The sequence below is a fragment of the Sturnus vulgaris genome, chromosome 5 (assembly GCF_052056855.1).
Source record: "Sturnus vulgaris isolate bStuVul1 chromosome 5, bStuVul1.hap1, whole genome shotgun sequence".
In the NCBI taxonomy this organism is placed as follows: domain Eukaryota; kingdom Metazoa; phylum Chordata; class Aves; order Passeriformes; family Sturnidae; genus Sturnus; species Sturnus vulgaris.
In genome coordinates, this window is record NC_142247.1 from 46,027,811 (window position 1) to 46,052,254 (window position 24,444).

General features: G+C 37.5%; 1 protein-coding gene across 11 annotated transcripts in view; it reads left to right on the forward strand.

The window, feature by feature from the left end:
- The window catches only part of GRIP1 (glutamate receptor interacting protein 1), a 348,068-nt gene that overhangs the window by 236,063 nt on the left and 87,561 nt on the right, over nt 1–24,444 (forward strand). For all 11 annotated transcript variants that reach the window (XM_088165626.1, XM_088165632.1, XM_088165628.1 and 8 more), the window contains one exon: nt 4,021–4,101. In XM_088165626.1, the coding sequence (XP_088021752.1) occupies nt 4,021–4,101 (81 nt within the window). The remainder of the gene's footprint in view (nt 1–4,020; nt 4,102–24,444) is intronic.

Below are 24,444 nucleotides of genomic sequence, written 5' to 3' on the forward strand. Positions count from 1 at the left end.
CTAAGAGGGTTGGTTGCCTATAGCTACTGAGTAAAGAGATCTGCTGGCATAGCTGACACCTTTATATGACTTACTGACTAGCTGAAATTGTTTCGGAGTTGTCTGATTTTTTTAGTCAGAGGGAATTACAACAGGAAAAACAGCCAGTAATGTATCAAAAGCAGCTGCACCCACAGCCGGATGGACGTAGCTAAGCTGGTAGGGAATGTGGCCACCTGAGCGATTCCTTCAGAAGTGGACAAGAACCAGCACTCCGAGTGGCAGGGTTTGTGGCTGTGTGCCCAGGTGAAGGCATTTCTGTGCTTTGCGGCAATGCATTTTGGCCTGTGGGTTCTTTATGGACTGTGGCTCACTCCCTGCTGATGATATGCTACTATTAGGGTTTCTAACAGGTGAGATTTAAGTTTCTGAATCTAGCCTGGTTCTCTCTCTACTTTGTATGTTTGTGTTTTAAAATATATCATAATTTTTCCTGATACTGAGTTATTATCTCCTGAGTTATTATCTCCTTGTGGAGGGAATGCTTCAGATCCTTTTGCTCCCTTGCTTTTTCTGTGTGTTGGCTTGATGAATTGAGCTTCATTTCCAAGTCTATCAATGCTGGTAATACAAAACTCTCCTACAAATCCCCCTTGGCACTGCTGTCATATGACACTTTCACATTTTTAAAACCTGTCACAGTACAAGCTGGCTTGTACTGGGCAGTGAATTTGGCCACTGATTGGATAAGCAGCCTGGCTTAAAAGGCCAGCCCCCAAAGAACAGAGATAGAACAGAACTGGAGACAGACAAGGATTTCATCCAGTGAGTTCCAGCCCTGGCTTCAGAGAGCTATTGGTCAGAGGGCTGGGCAGCCTGATCTGTGAACCAATCACAGGCGTTTACCCGGGAACATTGAAAGGGGTATAAAAACCGAGGTCAGAACTGAATAAAGGCTTTTTGTCACATGGATTACAGAGTGTAGCATCTTCTGTCTCAGATTCTGCTCCGTTGCACCTAACAAAACCCCTCCCTGACAACTATGGAGTGGATGAAGGCATCAAGAAATTTTAATTTGATGATAAATTCTTGTGGCTACTCATACAACTTTATTAGCACAAATAAACAGATCTTTTCCTTTGGTCCACCATGAATAATGTCTGACACTTCAGGGCTATCAGAACTTCCTTGTCTTTCTACTTTCTTTAGGGTGAAATGTATTTCTGCATCTGTCTGATCTTTATTTTGCTTTCCCATCTCAGTTAAGCATCTCAATAAGGCTCAATCAGAATCTTTGTACAATTGGTTGTGTTTGTTTTCCTTTTCTCCTTGGAGTCCTTTATACCTATTTCTAGTTCTGTTTCAGTCTGATTTTACTGTTAAAAGGGCATTGGGAGGAAATTCTTTCCAGTGCTAAGAACAGCTTGCCAGTCCACCAATGTTGTTCTCGTTGTTGCTCATTGTTCTCTCCAAATAATTATAGGGTATATTTTGCATTTATGGGATTTCGTTTATGAAGAAACTTTTTGGGCCCTTTGTTTTGCTATGAGAATCTGTGAACTGATTAAGAAATGTAATGCAAATTTCATGCCTACAGTACTCAACCTATATAAACATCTGATAAGCTTTCAGTGTTAATAGGCTTAAATTAAAATACTAGCTTACTCACCTGTGCAATTTTAATTACTTTCACATCTGCCAGTTATTATGTAGAAAACATTTTTGCTCAGGCTCCCTAGTAAGTATTTGAATGTGCAGTCCCCTCTTCTCACTGGTGGTGCTAACCAGAAATATTTGCAGACTTGTCCTGTGTTCTGAACTCAGAATAACAACAGGTACTTCTAGTCCAGTGCAATATTGGGAAAATCTTCCAGTGTGAGAGTGAATATGATTTACTCATTTGCTCAATGACAAAGATTCAGTGGAAGAGGTCTAGTTGTGAAAATTCTTCTTTACTTTTTTCGTCTCCCTCAATCTGATGACAATAATTTTTATGCAAGAAGTCTGACTTGGAGAGGACTATTTTGTTCTGTAAATTGATAGCTTTTTCATAGGTAGGGCATACAGTCAAATAGGGCCCAGAAGTTATCACTATGCATTAGTTATAGAGAAATTGTATTATGTTTCCCACCCACTTTTTACTAGAAAAATGTGTCTCACACTGTCTGCTGTCATGTTCAGCAATTGCAGCTAAGTAGTAATGCATAATGAACATATAAGCAACATGTTCAGTTTCTTTGTCTTAAGCCCTGTCTTGAGTTCAAGCACAGTGGTGCCTCTTCTGTGAAAGAAAAATGATTAATGCTACTTCTTTCAGAGGCTTTAGTTCAGTCTTACTGTATTTTTTCTCTTTAATGAGGGAGTGTATATTCTACATATGCAATAATGTTAGCTTATCCACTTACCTCAAATGGAAGGATAAGGCTTTACATATCTTTTCCTTAAATTATGTACCTGGATCCATGTTAATATTTTTTCCACGCTTCTCTGTTTCCTGTAGCTGGCAGCTTTATTTTCTTGGCGTTTGTACTAGCATGCAGTATAATCAAGCCTGTTTCTCTTCCACTTGTAACGTATTCCTAAAACAATTGCAGTTCATTTTACTGTAGAAAACACAATTATATTGGCTATTGTGCTATTTTACCAATGCATGTTCTTCACTAATTGCTGTATTTTCATCAAAGTTTATGGCTATAAATTATTATTTTGACTTTTCCTTTTTTTTTCTTTTTAATTAATTTCAGCTTTTTGTTGTTGCAACTACGTAACAGTAGCAGACTTCATTACAGAAGTTCTGGTTCTAAAGGATAACCAGCTCTTTCAGTCCCTTCTTTGAGACCTGGTTTTAAATTAAATTATGCTGATCAAATCTTTATCTCAGTGGTATAAAATGGAGTGCTGTCTTTGATGCAAGTTTCTAAAGAAGTTTGAGTCCTCGCCAGATGTAAAGAGTGCAATCAGCAAAGAAGGATTATACTGTCAAGAGAGTCAGCTGAAAAATGGTTCTCCAGAAAAAGTTTATATGTTTCTGTTTGATCTGAGAATGCTATAACAAATAATGTAGTCTTTGATTCCTCTACTCATTGATCAGTATTTAAGTACATATTCATGCACATGCTATAAATGCATCAGTCATTTGCAATCTGAAGGAAAATATGCAAACACAAAGATTTGTTACACTTTAAGCACTCAATTAAAAGGAAAACAAGGCAGAAGCCTTATTTCTTCTGATTCTTTTCTTTTAATTGAAATAATAAAATGCATGTACTGTTTCTTCTCTTTTATTCACATTTCTTTCCTGCGCTTTTAACTTGTCCTTTTCAAAGCTACAGTATAGCTGATCTTTTCCTTATCCCTGCTCTCAAGAGGGGTGTAGAAGTGTCTCACTTTCTGCCTAATGCTGCCTCTAATTGGTGACTCATCTGCTCATCCCACCATTAGTGGTCTTTAATGAACTGAAGTTGTTCAGTAGGTGTTCCACATAGCTACCTGTTTAGACACAGTGTTGTTCTTGAGGCGTAGATGTGCCTGGCCTGTTTGGCAACACTTTTCTGATATTTTCCCCAATCAATTGCTAGAAAGGAAAAGGAGCCACCCACTGACAGATCCTAAAGGAAAAGTGCATCTTCCCCGCCAGAGAATTCAAAAGCTTCTGGAAGCCTTTTACTCCTGAGCGGGGATAGTGTCTCTGTCATTCAAGTCTTTGACACGCAAAGCTTCTAAACATGAGAAAAGGGCAATTTCTATCATTATGTTAAACCTGGAAAGGCCTTTATGTATCAGGCCTGACATCAATATGTGTTACCTCCAATTTGAGTTTTAGCACATCCTTTTCAGCTCTCCTGCTCAGAACCTTTGTCATCAAGTCTAAACATGACAGTGAACATTGAATTAGCATTCAGAAATACCCATCCTCATCTGGCTCACAGCATCTCTTGTGATCTGCACTGCTAGTCCATGGAGTATCTGGATTTAAAAAAAGAAAGTTGTTTTTAACATTATATTTAACAGTAACTGGAGGTGTTGCTTGTTTCTGTTTAGATGAGAGTCCTTACACAAAATCTGCAAACCAGGCAAAGGCACCTGATGGAGTACTGTCTGTGAGGAGACAGAGTATTCCAGGTAAGTAAGACTTGCTTTGCTTTTTGTAACACCTAACTTGTTTTTGAACTGCAAGGTAATACTAATCAAAATTCAACAAGTTATAAAAAGCAAATGTATTACAGTTGCTATCAAGCAACTTAATAAGGAAAGTTCCAAGAGAGCTGTAAGGATTTTCCGCAGTTAGGCTGCCTCAAGCTTTTGCTGTAAAGAACATCCCCACATCTGTCTTTTGCAGCAGATTTGAGACACTGAACACAACCACCTTTTCATCAGAGGCTCATATATTTTCAGGCCCTCTGAGAGCTGTTCTTTGATACCTGGTTTTGATAATAGAGGGAGATTGGCTCATACTTTCCACTACGCATCCACCAGATTCAGAAGTCTACCAGAGAAACACTCTGCCAGACTTCTTGTTTTCATGTGATTTTCTGCCATGTGTAGAATTACTTATCCATTCTTGTCTTTTGTGTCATCACATCGCACAAAGCTGGACCATTAGATTAGACCCTTAGTTAAAATAAGTGATCTTTCAGCCTGTGTCTCTCTTAATTACTTAAGACAAGTCTGATATAAGTACAAGTTTGACATACATATTATCAGCAATCTAAAGGGATTTTCACCTCAAGTAATATTTTAGAGACCTTTTAATGAAAATAAATGAATGATGACAAAGGTTGCACTCAGGTGGAATTACTGATGTTGCTGTTCTCACCTCAAGCACAGTAACCTCTAACTCGAAGGGAAGATGCATTGCAATAGAAATCAGAAGCTGTAAGGTCATGTCACCCACCTTCTAATGGTTAATATTGCCTGTGCTAAGTGGCTTTATCATTGAACAAAGACACACAACCCACAGAGACTGTGGATGGGGGATGGAGCTCAGACCTTTGCCATTTCTAGGCTCAGATCTCATCCCAAGAGCTATGATGAACAGCCAAAGCACATTTTTATGAGGATGCTTTGTGTACATGTTTCTATGTGTGACAGAGAGCAAGCTGCCTTATTTAGTGCTGCTTATAATGAACATTCTTGTTCATTCTTTAAAACATCCTAGTGATTTAAAAATGTTATTTTTATGGCATAATTATGAAGATCATAACCATTGTGAAAAGACATGAGTACAGTGTCCTGTGTGCAGTTATTCTTCTAAGAAAATATTTAATTATACCAAGCATCAACTAGTTGTTTTTTTAATCCACATCAATAGAAATCAATAGTAATTGTTCTTCAGAGTGAATGAAGACCTCTATAGGGTACTTTCCATGTAATGCTGTAGCTCATATGTCAGTAATATTTATGGCCTTGAAAGTATTCAACATTTTGATTTTTTTGCTGTGGTCTTATTAGTTGTCATTTATAGAGTGGTTACTGTATTTATAAAACATTTAAGCTAAGGTCTGAGAACAGAATGAAGTTTGTGGTTTCACATGACATTTTGAGAACTCCTGATGATTTTCACTTGTGTTCTTTAAAAATAAAGTTTGATGAAAATGTACTGGTACATTTTTTTCTTCAGAGCATCTGATAAGATTAGGAATTTCAAGTGTTGAGTAATAGTCATCATTACTAATGACCATTTATTTTGATTTTTTTACAATTTCACTGCACATTCTGGAGTTTTTGAGAACACTGCAGATAAATTTTTACTGTGTGCTCTGCATAAGTCACAGTTTGTTCAGAGAGATTAATACAAGTGTTTGGTGAGATGTGCTTTGCTGTATTTCAGATGTTCTGGAAGCAGCTGATCTAAGCTTATGAATATTCTTCAGCTTTTAATATAGTGATGACATTTATCCGAATGCTTTATTCCATCTCTAGACTGCAGGACCCCAAAGGATAAATGAGATTGAGCTGGTCGGTATTTTAAAAAATTATAATTAAAATTCTTCATACCCCAGCCAACGCTCATTGTAGCACAATGGATGTTGTGGGTTTAAATACATAAAAGACTTTGCAAAACTAAGCATTATTTTGAGAATTGACTTGAACATTTAGGAGTTGACTGAAGTTTCTGAAAATAACCTATAAACATTTGTATCACTTGACATGTGAGATAGCATGTGTTGTATGTGAGATAGCACCTTGTAAGTAGCTTCCATTCTCCCTTGTGTGTGAGCATTTTATTCACATTATGGATTAGTCTTGGCAGAGGTGCAGAAGCATCCCAGCTATCCAGCTTCATTTGGCAATAGGAGGCTCGCTATTAACTAGTAGCGTTAATTAGTACAAGACCAGAAGCAGAACAGCTCCTTTTGCTCAGGAGCAGGGTCACACTTCTGACATTATGTAGGTCAGCTCCAAATAGCTTTTGAATTGGGAGATGTGATGCAGTGAACCCAATAAATTCTGCTGGACCTGGATGGGAGCATGTCAGCTGGAGTTACTGTCAGTAATCTTCACATGGAGATCTTATCCTACATGGAAAGCATTCATTTCTATCCGCCCCCGATAACACATCACATTCCTGGACTGCTGTTTTTTCAGGCTTGAAGCATGAGAGTACCTTTGACAGTATAGCTGTCTATTCCACTTGATGCTCTGTCCTTCCTCAAACATGGTCAGCAGATGTTCTATTCCCAAGGAATGCCCTGCCTATTGGATTAGCCAAGAGAAAACTTCTGGGTTTTAGCAAGGCAATTGATTGTATGCAGAGTTTTGCACAGGTTTGAACAGTCTGTGAAAAAAATACTGTGAAAATACACAGGATGTGAGATGTAAATCTTCCAGTTTGGTAATGGGGTTGTGGCATCTCCCTGTGTCTGGTGAAAGCTCCTTCTCATGACATTTAAATTCACTTTAAAGGATTTCACTGCTCCCTCCTTTTGACAACTATCAGAAAGGGGAGCTTTTGTTGCTGTGAGACCTGAAACTATTAACCTGGCTGCAAACCTCCAGAGGTTTGTGAAACTGTATTGAAAGAGCAGTATTGATGAGCACACTGACTAAGTGCACAGAGAAGTAAAGTAATTCTGTAGAGGTTACACAGAGCTCAGGCTTCGTTTATTTTACAGGAAAAAATGTTGAAATAATAATTTTGTAATTAAAATCAAATGAACATATACTGTGAGATCATTGCACTGAGTTTTATTTATTTTATCCCCAGAAGGAAAGAATGGATTAAGCATCTCCCTGGAGCTGTACTTGCTTATTTGAGATGCAGAATGCATAATTCATGTGATGAGACTACATGTCATATTTACTATGTCTTCACATGGCCCAAAATCAACAAGCAACAGATCCTTTCAAAGGGATTTACAGAATTGCTGAAATAATAGTTAATTCAAATTGTATGCATTAATACAATGCAGTTTGGAACTTGGGCTTTATTTTGCATATGTGAAGGTGTTTAGTTACAGTTATATATATATGATTGTTTGAAATGTTACTTAGCTTCACAGTCAGCATTTCTTAACTTAAAAGTAAGGCTCGAGGTAATGCTAGGATGAGAAGCAGCTTGCAGTCAGGAACAAACAGATTTTCCCCCCTAAACATTTAAATTTAGACTGTCAATCAGAATATAATGAACCCTTATTGCTACCTTGTCCTCATGGAAGCCAAGGGAATGAGTATATTGTGCCCCACTGAAGAAACTGGCACTGCAGGACTAGTTTTAAGGCACACAAAATAAAAACAATGTTTCAGAAGTCATGGGTAAGACCCTTCCCTCAGAATCATAGATGCAGTTAAAAACAAGTATAATTTAAAATTAAGGTGTTTGATAGCCAACCTGTTGAATCCCTAGATTCAGATGGATGTAGTTCTCATTGAGTTCCTGGACTGAGGTTTCCTGATTTGCTGAGGGTCTGGCAGTGCCCAGCCAAGGGCAAGTCTTAGGTCAGTAGGGCTGAGCCAAAGGTGTCATTCCTGGGATTGCTTATTCCTGTAGGAGCTTTAGAAAGGACATCAGCTATTCCTGTGGCACTGATACAATGCCAAGAGCTGATGGCACTGTTCAAGAGTCACTCTGAAGTCAAGGAGACTTTAACATTTACTTCAAGATAAGCATGTTCCTGTGCTGTCCTGAAGATGGACAGGCTGAATAGCTGTTCCCATGATTTCCGGACTAAAATCCAATGCGCTCTTAGTCAGTCAACAGTAATACTGTGCAAACTGTTCACTTTATTCATCTATTTCTTTGTTTTCAATTTACTTATTGAAAACTGGGGACATGGAGCGAAAGAAATGACCTGACACAAGAATAAAAGTTATTGCTTTTTGAAGTGAAAATAAGACACCATAAATGTAAGACCAATTAAAAGATTTCATAGAATCTGCAACAAAAGTTTCATTTTGTTTTTAGTCCATATTTTTAATTGAATCTTAAAACTTACTATTACTAAAAAAAAAGTCAAAAACACCAAAGTTTTTTGAGGCAAAATGTTTCAGCTTCTCAGTGTTTCATTTTTGTTTTATTTTCTGGAAAAAGTGAATCTGTGCCCAATCTAGTTGGCATTAAATTTTAAAAAATGAAAAATTCACACTTCCTTCTTCTGTCTGCTCATCTAGACATGTGCACTCTCTCATACTTCTGGCTATGTAAAGTCTTGCCTGAAGTAGTCAAGGGCTCAGAAGAACTGTAGTGTGAACTAGATACTGGGAGAGCTATTTGAATCATTTGTGTATTCAGCGATTTTGTTTAGCTAGGACGAATGCGGTGGTGAGCTATCTCTTTCCTAAGTTAATTCTCGTTCAAGAAACAGGCACCAAATAACAAAGAGTAGTGGAAATATTTCCTCAAAGAGAGGAGTTTTCCTATTCTCTGGGACAGAAGAATAACACAGCTGCCTGCCTTCTGCCCTGCTCTATACACCTAGCAGAAGGCCCTTGGAGTCTTGTCCTCACCAGGCTGTCCAATCCACTGTTGTTTTGCCTCCATGTAACCCTTGTGCTCCAGCTCTGCCTGCCTCTGGGACCCACAGGAGCCTTCCCAAGTTTACTTCCAGCCACCTTCTAGTCCACAGTGATAATGGATCTGCTGAACTGACAAATTATCTGCATTTATGGTGAGAGTACATGCCACCATTTGGAGAGACAAGCACAAACTTAGATGTTACAAAGCATTATTTTGACATTTTATCCACCAACAGGAGCCTCTTTTTCTCTCTCTAACCAGTTTTTTAATTATTATTTGTCATTTGCAAGTTTTGTACGCAGCTGCAGAGATGTACTAACAGGTCAGTTGTTAAAATAGGTCACTGTGCTTTGAAGGAAAATTGTCATGACTTTAAAGTCTGAAATCTTTCAATTCCTTTGTACATGTGTAAATCCTGCATTTTCTTTCCACACTACCTGATTCTTTGAAGCATGCTGTAATACAGGGTTTGTATTTCAGCACAGTGTTTGATCTCAAAAACAGGGGTACCCAGAGTGAGCACATCGTCTGCAGTGGCTCAAGATCTGGAATTGCTGTTAGTAGATGGTTTGCAGCCTTGTTTGGGGGGAGCTTGGTAAAAGGATTTTAATGCAAAAATAAAATGTTAAACAAACATAATTTTAGGGTAGACTGAATTTTGAACTGCTTAGCTAGAAGGGAGCACAAGCAAATCAAAGAAGCTTAAAATGCCTTGAAAAGATAATATTTACAGAGCTGATACTAAAAAAGTAATTGCTGTATGATGTAGTATCCTCAGTAATTGCTTAAAAGTTAGAAGTTCTCTTAGTAATTGCTAAGAGACGTTATGAAAAACTGAATTATTGTAATAAAACCAATAATTAACATCCTGGGAATTTTCAGGCTCTGAAATATTTAAATACACAATGTAAATGTCATTAGAAAGCAGTAAGGCAGTTCTCATCTGATCCTTGGCTCTGAACACATGGAGCTGTTTACAAAAATACAGAGGTATGCCTTTTTTTCCCCTCCCTGACCCACAGCCTGCTGTGCTGCAAATGCTCATTTTCTGTCTCAAGCTGCACCAAATCTGGCTTTCCTGAGGGGTTTGTCTACTGCCCACAGGTGATGAAGTCAAATGTAGGTTAGGTGGAAGCTGAAGAATTTTAAAGACCCTTCTTCTTTCTTCACTATGATTCTTGGAGTTTTGTAACAGAAAACTAGAAATGTTACAAAAAATAACATATTATTATTATTATTATTTAAACAGTAACTGTTTAAATAAAAATATATTACTATCAGAAAGCAAGCAGAGGTTGTGAAGAAATAAGAAAGTAATTTAATTTATATATATCTGTATATATACATATATGTAAAAATACAAAAATTCCAGAATTCATTCTAAATTAAAGGCAGAACATGTGATTCCGTTTTGATGTCATTGTGTTGCTAATATAGAAGTGTATTAGCTGAATTTAAGATCATGTGTGCTGTCTCTATTTAAATGAGGAAAAGTTCTGTACTGCATATTATAATAATAGAATAGATGAAGTGCATTAATTTTCTGTTCCAAGATAATCTCAGAAAAATGTGAGAGATCTGAAAAGTAATACAGAGAGATAAAAGGGTTTAAAAAAAAAGTTCCCATTGATGGAAAAAAAATTAAACTTCTGAAGTGATCCTGAGATTAAAGTTCCATTAAATGGCGCTGCTCAGGAGGGAAGACAACTCCCAGGTTATTCCTGTAGCTCAGCTCTTAACATCTGAGCCAGGTTCCCAGTGACTGACAGATGTAACAGACGGATGATGCATCCCTGTGGGTACGTACTTACCTATGTGCAAACACAGCTCCAGAGCCAGTTTTCTTTTCCTTGGTGATTAATATGGCATTGGCAAGACAATGAGTGTTCCAAAGCAGCTGTTCTCATGCTGCAGTTGACTTGGTCCAATTCCTTCAGACTCCTCTGCTGAGTAAAACTGCAGAAGATGTAAACAATCACGTTATTTTTTGACTGTGCTCCAAGCACCAGCAGGCCCCCTTGCATCATTTGCTACAGTGCAGCCACCTTCTGAAGCAATGTTGCCTGGCTTGTGCAGTCCTCAGTCACTTTTTCCATCCTTGTCGAAAGAAATCTGCCTTGCCTTTAACTTCAGCTTCCCTCAGATTTCAGAAGCACTCTCATGTCACAGATACAGCATTGCTTTACCTAGTCCTTCATCTCCCACCAAAATGTGAAGCAGTCTTCATTGACTAACTGGTTTTGCAGAATAAGAGCATGATTTGCCTGAGAAAACCTGCCAAAATCATCCCCAACCTTTTTCATAGTCTCATGGTGAGAAAAAATAATTAATTGCAGCAGTTAAGCTTGAAAATAAAATATGTATCAATAAAAGCTGGGTTAGGAAATAGAAGTATGTGTTTACAAAAGCACTTATTTCCCTCAATTTGCATTTTTCTTATAGACACTTTTACTATATACTTTTAAAAATCAGCACAAAATGCCACTGAAGAGATTTTAAGCATTTAGAAATCCATTAGCCATAACCTCTGCAGTCACAGTTATTAACAGTTATTATGGTAACAGACTCAGGTAATTTCCAAGCAGAAGTGAACATTCTGACCTGTGAAATGCAGATCACAGGCTAGTAAGCTTTTCTGCAATTGAGGTGTTTATTATATCTGCAAAGTCATTTGCTGATTTTCATGTTTGATGAGAGGCTACAGTTGCTGTATCATTTACAGCATTTCCCTGTGTATTTCTTTAACTTGCTGGAGGTTTACCAAATGGTCTGTAAAGCAGCTGCAGAGCTATATGTCTTTTCCTTCCTACTGACATTGAAAATTTCTGAATTTTCTTTCACGTACTTATTACTGAAGATTTCTTTCTTCTCCTTCCTCCTTTTAATCAAAACAGCTTTGTTGGGAGGACTTCATATGTCATTCATATTTCATACACAGATAAATGTGAAAGAAATTTCTCTCTTGTAGAAAATTAACAGAGGTCACTGAGTTTTTACCTAATTAAGATTGCTGATGATTTATTTATACATATTCTTTACAGGTCTGCTACATGCTGGTGTTTTTCAGTACTGAAAAGGATTAGAACAGAGAGCAGTCTCATTTGACTCCTTTTACCATGAAGGAGAAAATGTATTAAGGGCAATACTGTACATGAGAAATGTGCATTTTTTCAAATACCCAACTGATACAAGGTCTGAAAATGTAACTGACATAAAACGATTTTTGCTATTCACACAGCCAGTAGCAGATTTTGTTGCTGATGGTACCAAACACCTTCATTCATGTGTATTTGTATTTAATTTCATATAGTTTTGGCAACCTTAGCCTTTCAAAGTAAAATGTATTAATTTATTGCAGCTGCATTTTTTCCCAGAAAAATCTGTTTAGCTATATGTAGTATAGAATGATATACCATATAGCATCTATAACATAATTTTAAAAACTGCCTCAGCAATTTAGCTGTTGCAAACACGCATTTTGGGGCAGGGATGAGCAGTTCTGAGCAGTTGTTCTGTACCCAGCAAATGTGCTTGCAGTATGTACATGTGCATATACTCCTTTGGCTATTTGTTAGTTTGAAGCATGAGTCCCTGGTGCCTGCCTTCCAGTCATGGTGATACCATAGGATTTTTCAATGGAGCTTGGAACCTGAAAATAGGGAAGCATCAGTGTATCTCCTGAGGTTGGGGGTCCCATCTTCCAGGATTGGAAGAATTGCTTTCCTGCACAATTCTGGCATGGTCTCTAAGCTCCACAAAGAGAAGATACCCTTGTGATGGCTGGTTTTGTTCATTTTAATCAAAGTGTTGGTAATGTCTGTTGAAAAATTTGTTCTCCTTTAAAGGTTTCAGTTAGAAGAGGATGCATGGTGTAGTGTGAGGAGAGGGAAACTAGGAAAAAAAGAAAGATGGTGAAGACTAAGTTTAAAATAGGAGCATAGAGGCAGTTTCTGAAAGAGACACTAGACTAGTTGGATGCGCTTGGAAAGAGGGAAGAAAACCATATGCTCTTAAAAGGTCATGGAAGGAGGTGCCAAGCACAGGGAGATTTGTAACCCTGAGATTGTGCAACTGATCATGATTCCTTCCTGGCTGAACATAAAGCTTACCGATCCCAATAATCACTGCTGTCTACAAGAAGTTGTAAAACTTTATGAAACCAGGCTGACTGTCCCTTTGTAGAATACATCAGCCTATTACAGCTACTAAAGGTTCTTCTGGTTAACCGACAAGCTAAAATTTAATATTGATCTCTTGAAAAATGACTGCATTTTCACGGGATAGCACAGCTGGGCTTTCTTGGGGCAAGGAAAGGGAGAATCTTCAGAAAAATGGATAGTACATGAGAAAAAGATCCATGAGGAATGCTCAAGTTCCCCAGTATGTTCAGAAGTAAGGAAATGTATTAAAAATTTTTCAGGCAATATCTTTTTCTCTGAGTGGAAATCTATTTAAACGTTCTTCTCTATACTGCTGTCAGTCCAGTATTGGAGGAAAAATGTATATTCAACAGCAAAAATTATTTTTGCATCATTCAGTTGAGATACTCATGCATCCAGTGTCTCGAGAGAGGAAGAGCAAGCAGTAAATCTGTGTATACAGACTGTGTTAGTGGGTTCAAAAGAGACTAAATAATTAATTGCCAAGAGCTTCACATGTAAATATTACAAAGACTGAGAAGCATTGTACTCTATAATGTGATACTCCTGGATGTCAAGGAACTGTAGCAGGACCAGATTGGGCAAAGTAGGCTGGCTCTCATTCTTTCCCTAAACCCTATTTTCTTGCTTTCCAAGATGGAGCAGGATTAGATGAGTGTTGGTCTGACCCAGGAGGGCATTGCTTTCTTTCAAAAGTCTTGTGTTGCACAGTTCTGTAGACAGAAGCATATGACTAGCAAACAAAATCCAGGCTTGTTCCTTTAAGGTCTGTGAAGTTTGCTCCTCTGAGAAGTTGGGGATTTTTTTTTTTTTATCATTTGCCTGCTTCAGTCTTTTTGCACTTAATAATTTATTTTTCTCTTACAGTTATAGATAATTAATCTGATGTTTTTAATGTTCCTAATACATTCTCTAATACCTCTTTAAAGGACTTGGTGCATGATTTCCATCTGTTCAGGGTTTTTTTAATCTCTCTTCCAGTTTCTTCAGTGATTATCATTTCAGGGTATGAAAATATTAAGGAAATAATAAACCATCTACAAAGATAACACCAAAATATGCTACTCCAGATCTGGATAGTAGTCTACCTCTTCTTTTCAACTGTATCAGGGAATCAAAACTGCTCATTCTTGCTGTACACATTGATTTATATGCAAAAACTTTATTTTTTTTGTTGTTGTTGCTATAACATTTTGTGTCCATTTTGCCAATATGAAATGGCTCAAAGTATTTTGTATGGATGGAGAAAAGGTTGTTTCTTTGCTTGTTTACCTTATAGCATTTACATACTTTCTATTAATTTCTTCCAAGCAAAAGAGGAAGAGAAATTCTGGTGCTTGTGTGTCTGCCTCATCACATCCGTGATACATGGGGCAGACAGAGATGTAATGGCATGCCTCATAGCATGGAATAGAAGTGGTTTGGTTTGTGCAGGATCTGGAAGACCAAAAGTTTGTTATAACATCAGTGCAAACTAGCTTTTGTTTCTTTGCTATTTAAAAGTGCAATGGTAAGAACAAAGTCCTTGTCTGTTCAAGTTTCGATGTATATATGTCTCTGTTAACTATAAGATTAGCTATAAGATTAGCTATTGGAATGGCGAAAGGAATTCCAGCCACACAGTCTCTTTTCAAGATAGGAAAAGGACACTTGTAAGACTACGTTCCCTTATATACACTAGATCGCTAAACCAAGAATAGAAATACAGCTCATTGGTCAGAGCAGGCAATACCTCTTGCACAGATGTTTTCACTATGAACAACGTGGTACACATTCTGCAAACAGTAGCAGGCGGATATTGTTTAAGATTCTTTCCTTTCTGTTTTCCTCCAAGTTCTTGGATAAGCTTCTGCTTTCCCACACCGTGTATCTACATATATGTTATGAATTTATGGGGCCAAAAGAGGTATTTGTGACTGTCTAAACTAAACATACAGCCTCCTGGAATTTATTTGTATCTCAACTTGTATTTGAATTATATTTTAGAAGGACATTCAATCTATTTATGGTTGCCAGTGATGCAAAACCCATCACAACCTTTTGTGGCTAGACTCACTGCATTTATTTTTGAGTATGTGCAGGTTCAGCTTCACCTCATTTGTAAGAAGGAGTTGTCTTGGTTTGAAAGACAGGTATTTTGCAAGAACCCCTTTCCTGAGATGCAGAGTGCAACCCCTTCCCTTCTAATTATTATAGTTTCAAATCAGAGGCTTTCAGGCAGAAGATATGGGGATAGGAATAACAGTTCTTTCCTGATATCTAACAAGGCAAAATAGCAGAAACAACAGCAGCTATAAAAATTGGCAACAAAACACAGCAGTATAGCTCAGTTCCAGTCCCTTTCTGGCCACAGGCTCCCTCTCTCTGCACTCAGTTACCGGTGCTGTGGGCAGGGCAGGTCCCGCGCAGTCGAAGAGGGCTGGAGTGATGGCGGCAGCGGCCCAGGGGTGAGAGGGATGGAGGAGCGATTCCCCCCTCATGGTGTCAGTCGTGGTGCTCGGCAGAGTGTCCGGAGGTAGTAGGATGAAGTGGGAGAGGGGCAGAGCGATGTTCGACGGCAGGGAACGTGGCTCTCGGCTCTGGGATGGCTGGGAAGATGCTAGATCGGAGCACTGGCCGTCCTCCTTTCACTCCACGAGCCAAGCGAGAGCGAGAGCCCACCCCAAACCCCTGTCCCACCTTTCCTTTTCCAGTGTCCCCCTATCCCCCACCCCCTGCGAGAGAAAACTATTGCTACTAAGGTGTAGCCACAAATACTTAGGATAACAATGGGAAAAATTCCACAGAAAGAAAAGGGAACAATTCAACCCCCAACAGTTGTTTTTCATCAAAATTCACTTAATCCTTTATAGTCATTTCACTATGAAATCACCATGTAGTCTTCCCTTTGTTGAAGTAATCAAGTTGTGCTTCAAGGGCCTCTGCTCCCAGGCATTCTTCTTTAACTATTGTGAAAACAGTTTCATGACTTTCCCCGTCCTCTCTTTTGTTACTAATAATCTTGGGGAATTGTGTCAAAAGAAGAAAAAGCATCTGAGTGACAGTAACTACTTTACTAACACAAAGGCATAGGAAGTACTGCCAGTGCTAAACTGTCTTCTTTATATATTCATGGTTTGTATTAATTATTCTGGCCAGTGAGAGGTTTGATCACGTGAGAGGGTTCCGAAATAACCTTTTGGCAACTTTAATCTCATAATTAATTTACTGGACACCTGTTGGGATTTTTTATATATAGGTGCACTCATCCATTCACATTTTATACATTGGTAGAGTAAGGTACATTTTTAACTTTGGAGGTGATATACAGGCTAGGAGAATGCAGATTAGTCATCTTTTTTTATTTACTGTCCTTGTCCAAATTGCAGATATCTGTCTCACTGTATGTCTGTGTGGTTTGGGGAATCCATTAATGTTATGTGAATAAACACATAAAGAAAGCTCTTCAGTACAGTCTCCCTTATTACCAATCTGAAAAGAGTACAAGGAAGCAAAACAAGGAGTATTTTAATAGGGGAAAATAGCAACAAGGCCAAAGTCTGGAGATTTCCTTGCTCTTATTCACAGAAACTATTGGTAGAAGGACACTGTAAATATCAATCCAAGCAGAAACAAATGTCAGTCTTCAATGCTAATTGATTTTATTGGTGAAGCAAAATGAACCCAGCTTAATAGTTAACTGTGAGACAAGATTCTGCCAAGACCATCTTCCTGTATTATATGACACTATGACCCTGAATAATTGTTGGATAAATGATATAGAAAATGAGCATTGACCTTTGAGATACTAAAGACTCATAGAAAAATTTTAGACCTGAATTTTAGATATCACTGCCGAACTATGAGTGATCATGCCTAATAACTATGTGACTGTTGAATCCCAAAATACTGCTTCTGTAAAGGAAAGTGAGAAGTAAAATTTGAGAGAGGTCATACAGGGAAATCATGCCATTATACCAAGACTGCAATAAAATGGATCAAATCTATCAAGAATAAAAATGCTACAGTACATATAATTTCTAAATTTACATATAATAAATAATTTCTAAAATTACATATAATTAATAATTTCTAAATAACTTGTATTTAACATAGTCACATGTGATTAAAAATGTTCTCTTTCAGAAAGATTTCAGATTTATTTCTGGAATTGAAAGTTTAGGAAATATATTTGAAAGTCAGTACAAAGTTGTAGTTACAAACCCAGATACCTAGTAAGGAACTTATGCGATTTTATGGTAAGGATGGTACGTAACTCTGATGAGACCATTAAAAGCCAAGGGCTTTTTCCTTAGCCACTAACAAAAGGTAACGGTGCAATAGAGAGCATATAGTGGATGGGAACATCTATTCAATTACGAAGCTTGACTTAATCACACCACAGAAGATAATGTTTTAAGTCAGTCTAGCTTAAGTGCTAGCGAATGAGAATGATAGCTGGGTATGATTATAATGGATGGTAAGACATGCTTTTCATGGCCTGAGTTAAAGGTATTGGGGAAATTAGAGTATTTTTCACAAGTTGTAAATACATTTTATAGTCCCAGTTTTCTCTGTGTATAAAATCGGAGTAGAGACTAGAATATTTTATTTGCTGATCCACTGCAAATTTTAATATATCTACTACCCTATAAAAATATCGTTGACCAGCAGTCAAAACATGGGAATCAAAAGATGTCAGGGCATCATCGTATATTTTTCTAATGCATAGATACTTAAAATTTAAATAATTACAAACTCAAATCCATACCAAACAATCTTATGAGATTGTAGCAGCTAATATTAGGCTGATTATCTCTATCTGCATCATAAGCTCTGGGTCTTCACTGAGGAAAATATGATAAATGTGCACACCTGTTACAGCCTTTGGTAATTCAAGAAGGGAAAGAAAAACTGAAGCAAAGACTCTTTTACAGACATTTTGTAAGACCACAGGGAGCAGAAGTTTATTTCATTTCGAAAACACCACACACTGATTTATGTGAAGAAAAAAATTTCAGAATGCACTTGTTTGTGTACCTTAGCAAAGTTTTTTACAACCTGGAACCATATGAAATGTAAAAATTCCATAACTTTTTCTCTAGTTCTGATTAGCAAATTTTACTCTCAATGGTAGTGAAAGATCTCTGCGCTGTAGCCTCTGTATTGAGAACGGCTTGCTAGGTTCCTTAAGTGATTTTTGTCAACTAAAAATAATTTAGAATTTAAATATTTCCTTAATAAATGCTGGCAGTATATCCTTTAAAAGAAGAGGGGAAAAAAATGGAGACAAACACATCTTGTGAATTGTTTGCATGGAGTCAGCAACCTGAAGAAATGTTCTCATGCTGCAGTTTCCCTCTGTTTAAGCACAGCCTTTATTTAAAGGCTTTATTTATGTCTCTTTTTCAAAGACAATCTTACTTTAAAAGAAGTATTTTCAACAAGCATGCTTTGAGTTGTGTTAGCAGTTTCTTCATTTGCATCCTTGTTGAGATTCTGTACATTGCACTGTGCTGGGAATGAAAGATGTCATTAAATCCTCCAGGTAGTAGTATTCAGCTGAATCTTTATGTGTTTCAGTCTATTTGAAGATTTTAGCTATCTGTTCAATTCATATAAACATTTTCCTGTCTGTTTTAACCTCTTGGTCACTGAAAGAAGAGAAGGACATTGCAGTAGACCCAAAAGACAAGATGTGTTTTTGAAGTAGAGGTGAACCAGAATATACAGTAAGTATGTCTGAATGGTTTTTGAGAGGAAGGTAGGTGTAATCTTTGTTCCTTTTCACCCAAAGTTTCTGGAAAATAAGAGTAAATGTTGAAAGAAGAGCCAAAAAGCTTTCATGTGAAACTTATGTCATATTTTAAGTTTGACAGAGGAAAGCCTTTTTCCTATCTATAATAATGAGGCTGCTCCGGGATAGTATAAGCTTCTTATGTTTATCTCACGTTCATATTTTTGCAAAAATCTGCAAACACCTTCTTGAAGTGACCTGAGGATGTGAAATGTTCCTATTGTCTCACAGACTAATATGTGCCATGTCACTATGTGCTAATATGATGCCATCTCAGTTTTTGTGCTAATTTAGTGGGATATGGTGACAATTTAGATGAGAAAAGAAATCACATAGGTAGATTCTTGCAGCTGGGTATTTTCTTGTTTCACTGCGGTGATTTATTCAGCAAGCTTAACTGTCTAATAGGCTAGTTCATGCAAATGAAGGCATCTGTCTTCATCCCTCTTTGCCATTCGTTCATTATGCATATATTAAACTTAGGGGAATAAGTACAGAGATTGATTAGAGAGTTCCGTAGCACACGTTAGCAGCCAAGAAATGCCAGAATGATTCCTTTTCTTTTTTTCCACTTTCCCCCCCACCATGATTCATTTTCTTTTTTTGCCACTTTTCCCCCTCATGTTCCCCCCACTTACAGGAATAGTAAATTCTTGTGGATCTTAAATACGTATTGACATCTAAAGTCATTGCTACTTCTGCAATTTGGTGAATTTTAATATCACCCAGCAACTTGTTTTGCAGTTCTTTAACTCTCCTTTCCCATTGGCTTTAACTGTATTTTTTTCATCCTGAATATTGAGTAAGTCAATTATCTTTTTGTTACCAGCACTTTTTTTTTAACTATAAAAACCTAGAAAAAAAATCAGTGCATCCTATTTGTCAGGTTGCATATTAAATTGCCCCCTCAGCCATCCATGTAACTTTAGTTTTATATCAGATTGACATATACAAAAAGAAAGGGTCATTGACAGATCACTTTTTAAACCATTTGTAGCAATGCATTCATCCAACCTGATTTTGAACTACCATCTTCCAGAGATCAGCATTTCTCCATTTGGGTTTTCCACAAAGGTGAAGAGTAAGCAAACCACGAAGATATAAGTGGTCACTGAGCACAAAGGAAAAAAAGTCAAATGTGTGGGAAGCATTCACTTGCATTTTCCATATTTCTCACTTTTCTCCTCCATATCTCATTTTCTCAAGGATAGCCTAATCTTCTACACAGAGACGAGTCTCCTTCATTACTACCAAGTAGAAAGACACGGTGTGCATTATCATTCAGCTGTATTTGTTCTATAAACATTTACATATATGACCCTTAAAAACTTAAATATCTGTTCCTTAATCCAAGTACTAGGAAAAGTTCTCAGGCCCAGTCCTCCAAATTTCAAATATTTGAAAATTCACTACCTACTATTTTAATACATGAACGACAGTTTTTCTAAAAAGGAGTGACACCCGTTACTATATCCTTTTCTTATCCTTATTGCTTCAGTTTTGCCATGACGCTAATGATCTAGCTCCATGTCATAAAAAGGAAAACTGTTGTCTTGTGTTAATTAAAATGTTAACTTATATAGTACCTGTAGATCATGACAGGCAATGCAAGGTGTGTTAGGAAAAATAAATGACAGCTCAAATGGAAAAAAGAGATTGAATGATGCTATTGCTAAAATTTACCTGGTAGCAACAGGATGTTAAAACATTGTGGCAAAACACGTCTTAAATAGCAAAAACCTAAGCAGTTCAGACAGTTCTTAATCTCAAAGGGAAATAACATTAGGAGGTGATTTGACTGGAGGTATCACAGGGATATTCTGAATGTAATAATGGTGCTATAATGAGATCTTGGTCTTGAAGGCTTGCCTCCTCCCAATTCAAATAGACATTATCTGCACATGTAGCAGAGTTTTCCTCATGTGATGCTTTCAAAGCCACACTGGATATCTTTCTAAAAGGTAATCTATAGGTGGAGATACTACCATGTCAGGTTTCTCTGCTTGTGTCACTCAGGTGATGAGGGCAAGAATTGTTTCCAGTGGTTCTTTCCTGCTTTGAAATGCAGAAATGCAATCAATCCTGTAATGAATCCTGCCTGATCCATTTTCATAACTGTAGAAAGCAGAGAAACTCTAACAGTCAGACTGTTTTTGTCAGTAATGACACATCGGTGCAAAGAAACACAAATTATCAAGAGTTCTCTTGGTGTTAATTTCTCATTAAAAAGAAATTAAGAGGAAGCTGGAGGTGAATTAATCAGAATTATGCGAAGAAGTTTTATAAATCTAAATTAGTGTCAAAGTTCTGTGCTGTTGTGCACAGTAGGGCTTTTACTAGCAAAGGAAGGTTAATGAAGCCTTTATCCCATGCAGACAGAAACGTAGAAAAGACTAATGTTGTGTGGCTCTGTCTTTTCTTCATCAGTAGTGTCAAAAGAGACATGCAGAGGAGTTCAGGGTTTCACTGCTGATGCATGAGCCATTCTCGAGTTTAAGATTTTGTTGCTTATCAAATGATCAAAATTTTCAAAAGGAGATACTTGTTTCATGTGGGAGATATAAATTTGAGATAACTATGGGCATAAACCTTCAGCTCAAAAGTACCTTCTACTACCCATTCCCCACTCAAGCTAACAGTGATATGGTGTGGAAGCAAGGAGGTTTGAGCTCTGGAAAGCCCTGCAATATCTGCTGAAGAGGTGAAGGTTGAGACCATCAAGTTGTTCATCACTGTGCTCATTTTTACCTTCCAATGTCTTGGCTTCTTAAAGCTCCACTTTGACAGTTTAGTGAGCTGCTCTGGACCCAACAAATGTTTATGGAATTTGACTGCCATCCTAGATAATGAGGAAGCAGAAAAATGCTTAAACTTTCTGAAACACAGCCAGTGACTCAAGGTAGAACTGGTTCTTATCTGAAGATAAGGATGTTGGTGGTTGCAGATTTTTAAGTGATCAATAGTGTAGATATACTCTCAAAGAAAGCCATTGATGAAAACACTACAACTTCCCAGCTAGCTTAAGAAATAAATACACTTTCACTAGACTACATGACTGAGCAAGCTGTAGTTCTGCACTGCATCTTTATCCCAACTCTACTGCAAGGTGACATGTGACGGATAAAAATATATTTTTGTAGAAGGTTTCATTAATGTGATTTAACTAAATCTGGATACTATTAAATAATATATTAAAGTTCATATTTACTGAAGCTAAGTGTTTTAATTTTTAAATTTTTTAAAAATAATTTTTCCTCCAGTTGAATTTCTCTGCTCAGGGATTATAAATAGGGAATGGTTGTATTTAGCCTGATTTTTTCAGTCGTTGATGTAGAGCAAAAAAAAAAAAAAGTAGAGAGAATTCAGAAGTGTTCACTGAAAAAAAATTCTAATAGACTCATCTCTTAGAAAAATCAGGTGCCATCATTTGTGTTAAGATAACTCAAGTTGATTTCTTTGCACAATATCTGTCAAGGTAATGTGAATAATTTTAGGCTGATAGTACTTGGAATATTTGGGAGGATTTGGAGTACAACATCTGTTCTTATTTTGTTTTCTGGCACTATTGTGCAATTCAATTGCAAATACAAGAAAACAAAACAGGATAAAAAAAGCATGCTTGAAAACTCTTTTATTGTGGAATTTTTGCAAGCAGGACTAGCCAGAGGACCAAAAAGCCTGTTGTTCCCTCGCCAACATTTGTCTGGCTTGAAAAAGCATCTAGACATGTGGCCACCCATCTCTTGTTTTAGTCTGCATATCTGCCACAGTTAGCCTGGAGAAACCTCTCAGCTTATTACACAGCTGCTGCCATGGACCACTTTTTCCTCTAAGTTCAAAACAGCTTTTTTTTTACCCTCATGTGTAGCCATCCCTTTTAAGTTGACTTTACAGAGATCATTATTGTCTTTTCTGTGTGAAGCTCTTTAATGTGAAATCTGATTTTACACCATGGCACACTTTTTAAAAATTTTCTGGCAAATGTTATCTACTACTCCTGTCTAGAAGGAGTGGATTCAGACACAAGCAGGATGTGGTACCTTGAGCACGTGCCATTGTTAGCACGGTTGTGCTGCTGCTGGAGAAGCACTGGAGCTGCACTGTAGGCTGTGGGGTGCAAATGTTAAGCCCTGGGAAGGTAATAATGGTTTACTTCAGTCAGTGTTCACTCCTGAAATGAAATTACTGAGGTAACTGTAGTGTGTGTTGATAACTGTATCACATATGTTTCTCCCAATACTCTCCTGATAAGAAATTGGTGAGGTTCTTTCATTAAGAATTAAGAGCCTTTGTCTGCAGCTGGCTTTTTGATGGTTATTTGATTTTCAGGCTTGGGATATTTGTATTAAATGCTGATCTTTTAGTTCGAAACAGAATTTCAAATATAATGCTTAATTTGTGATTAAATTGAAGACTACTTCTGTTGATTGCCTCAGTTGGGATTTAGAGTGTTGGCTGCCAAGGATTCTATGAATACAAAAAAAGTACCCAAAACCAAACAGCACAAGAGCTAAGCTCGTTTTAGATAGGCAACCAATGAACCCAGGTGTGAACTGTGCTGCTGTGTCCTGCAGGCCTGGTGTTTTCAGTGAGTTATGTGATCATGTCCTGTATATCACTGCTTGTGATGGATCATAAAACACCCTTATTTCCTTTTCTGTGCCATGCCTAGGCTAGGCAGACCTTTTCTAGTCTATAAGCACTGGTGGAAGGTATTTATTTGGATTTTAGGTAATATTTTTGCAATGGCAAAGTCATCTTGTAGATGCTCTTATAGCTGGAAAAAAAAATAAAATAAAAAGGTGATCATCTAATGCCCTGTACACAACCAGAACAGCTGTCAGTTTAATCTGAATCTGTTTTAGACAGTTTTTTGCAGGTGTCTTAGCCATACCTATCTTTCACTGAAAACGGTGCAACATTTCACCTGTACATTTATACTGATTAACCTGTCTGCTGACCCAAGGCAGCCTGCATTGGCAGTGTTTTAAATTTACAGTCTTGTTGGTAACTGCGATGTTGTGCCTTGTAGATGTGCTCTGCTGCACCACGAACCAGTTTGTCTTCCACTGGTGGGTTGCTGGCTTCTGAACTAGGACTGGAGTTTGTCCCCAGTGAATTGAACTAGGTTTGGGGATTGTCCCTCCACGGGCGGGAGGGAAGGCCAAGGGGCGGGTTGTGACCTGCTTCACGTCTTCAACTCTCCTCACTGATGTGGTTTTATTTGTTTTAGAGAGAAATTTAGGTGTTTTAGAAGTAAGTAACAGCCAGTCATGAAAAGGGCAACGAGGAATGGACTGTTCATCATCTCTTGACATCCCTCTTGTTGCACTAAGAGAATTACACATACCCACAGGAGTTGAAACACTGAGTGAGTGTGTGATGTCTCTGCTATAACAAATTGCTTTCTGTTCCCAAAGAATTGACTTTATGTGATTTCTTATTAAGCTATGAGTTGCCTACTGGGATGTAAAGCAAAATGTTTTCTCTACAGAATTTCTGCTGACATGCAAGGGAAAATCCATTCAAGGATAGCATTCACTATATTTTCAGCAAATGTACAAATTACTTAC